Raw genomic sequence first — 2,510 nt, 5'->3', positions numbered from 1 at the left:
CCTCCCCTCCCCCCTCCACCATCCCTTCCCCAATGACTCACCGTTCACCATCTGGCAACTTTGAGTCTGTCCTGTTGCGCTCATTTCCCTCGTCCTTTTCGCCAGTGGGAGCGTGGGTACTTACAACAGCGGCATCAGGAACTGATGTCTTGAGAAACGATAATAACAATTCATCATCATCTTCATCACCTTCATCATCATCATCATCATTGTTGTACAGTAGCAAAATTACAACAACAAAAATACTAATAATGAAAGGAAGAGGAGGAGGAGGAGGAGGAGGAGGAGGAGAAGAAGAACAACAACAACCCCAAAAAATAAAAAATAAAAAGAATTTTAAAAAAAAAGGAAGTGTTTAAGTGTTTAACGCCACTTGCAACACAATAAGGTCATATAAGTGCAGAACATTAAAGGTGTTACAAAAGAGTAACAAAAAAAAAAAAAAGAAAGTGGGGAGGTGGGGAGATATAGACGATAGATAAAAAAATTTAGCTGAACCACAAAAGATGCCTTCTGAATTTTGGGGGATCGACTGCATTTATCATGAACTGCTGGAATCACCCCAACTCCCATCATGGAAATGGGTTGCGTGTCTTTGTACATCACAGACAATAGTTTTTTCGACCAGCATCATTTTCAATGCTATTTCGTTGGGTGTTTTAAAATCCCAACAAGCCAAAACTTGAATATCGATAAGCATTGGCTAAGTGGTGAAAATATCTAAGCACTTCCAAAGGGGTTGTTCTTAATACGAAGGGCATATATCAAAATTGTTTTACCTGACCATGAAGGAATAAAGGTAAAAAGCTGAAATTTTAGGTGAAAGCCAACAATTATCTTCCTAGAATGCTTGTCAATTTTGGGGACTTTCAAATTACTGGTTTTACCACCAGCGCAGATGTAAGTGAATGGGGGTTTGTTGTTCTCGAGTTTCAACATAACAATGGGACAAAATTGAGCGCAGTGCAATAATGAAGTATTTGTTCTCGCAAGGCAAGCAACTACAGGATATTTTTACGGAGATGCATGCCGTATATGGAATTGATTGCCCATCCTATGCTGTGATAAAATTTTGGCGTACAAAAAAGTGATGACGAGGTCAAAGACGCGGCAGAGGGCTGGTTTTCTAACATGGAGAGGGTGCTCTATTCTCAAGGTCTTTTCAAGGTCATACACGGATGAAAAACATGTATAACTCTGGGAGGCGACTACATAAAGAAAGACTAAGCTAAGAACCAAATTTCAGCTTTCTACCTTTATTCCTTCATGGTCAGGTAAACAACTTTTGGTATGTCCCTTGTAAGTACCGAGTACTGGTACCGATTAGCGCCCATCACTACTTTCTTTTTTAGCTTTAGTAAGAGTTTTACGGCACTTGCAACACAATGAGGTAATATAAGTGCCGAAGATTAGAGGTTTTACAAGAGAGTAACATACACAAAATAGAAGGAGAGGAGATAAGAACGATAGATGTTTGATAGGAAAGAAGAAGCAAACCACACCAAAGCACCCACTAACCACCCACCTTTACAATCTATATTTTTCCTATGTCCTGTTCCCATCTTCAGTTAATTTTCCCAATACCTGTTTAGTACAAAGTTGTTTGAGTAAAGAGAAACACATCGACACAATAATGGTCATTTAGTGCTGGGGGAAAAGTAACAGACAAACTGATAGGACCCTAAGAGGGAAAGTAAAGAAGTAGAACCTACCAGTGGCGCCCTCTAACCACCCGCTCCCAATGCCTAAAAACAAAAACAGCGAAAAAAAAAATAATTTCAAAGTTTAAAATAAATTTTAAAATCTGAACGTACTACATCCTCATAAATAGGAGCTTCTTTTCCATTTTTCTCTTCTTCTCCTTCTCTTTTCTCATCATCCATGGACACATCATGCAGATTCGTATACTCATTGGAGAAATCATCATCCATGAAATCGTCATCCGTGAAATAGTCATCGTCGAAGTCATCATCATCATCGTCGTAGTGTAAGTCGTTATCGGTAGATGAGGCGTAGTCAATGCTCTGTGAGGTGTCCAAACTACTTTGGGAGAACACGGAATTCCCAGATATCCTACTTGACCTTGCAAGGTCATGATGCAGTATCCCACTGCGTCTGAACAGATAATAAAAAAAATTAAAAAATCAAATTAAAAAAAAACAACAAAAAACGTGCACGCATCTGCCTGATCAATCGATCAATCCAATTATCCATCTAAAGATCTATCTACCTATCTTTCCATCCATCTATCTGTAAATCTATCTACAAGCATTTAATGTTTTCTCTCTCTCTCTCTCTTTGTCTCTCTCTCTCTTTCTCTCTCTCTCTCTCCCTCTCTCAACTCCCTTTTTTTAGCCTCTCTCTCTCTCTCTGTCTCTCTCTCTCTCTCTCCCTCTCTCTCTCTCTCCCTCCCTCTCTCAACTCTCTTTTTTTACCTAGCAATCTACTCCTTACGATGACAGACATAAGTGACACCTCCCATCCCACCCTGACCAACCAACCACCCCCCT

At 39.7% G+C, this 2,510-nt stretch overlaps 1 protein-coding gene across 1 annotated transcript in view; it reads right to left on the bottom strand.

The window, feature by feature from the left end:
* Nucleotides 1-2,510, bottom strand: part of LOC101863251 — a gene marked incomplete at its 5' end in the record, with an annotated part of 62,352 nt that overhangs the window by 39,042 nt on the left and 20,800 nt on the right. The window contains 1 exon segment of the mRNA XM_013080460.2: nucleotides 1,815-2,115. Within this exon segment, the coding sequence (XP_012935914.1) occupies nucleotides 1,815-2,115 (301 nt within the window).

The sequence above is a fragment of the Aplysia californica genome, unplaced genomic scaffold (assembly GCF_000002075.1).
Source record: "Aplysia californica isolate F4 #8 unplaced genomic scaffold, AplCal3.0 scaffold00087, whole genome shotgun sequence".
Taxonomy (NCBI): domain Eukaryota; kingdom Metazoa; phylum Mollusca; class Gastropoda; order Aplysiida; family Aplysiidae; genus Aplysia; species Aplysia californica.
This window is presented reverse-complemented; position numbering and strand designations above follow the sequence as displayed.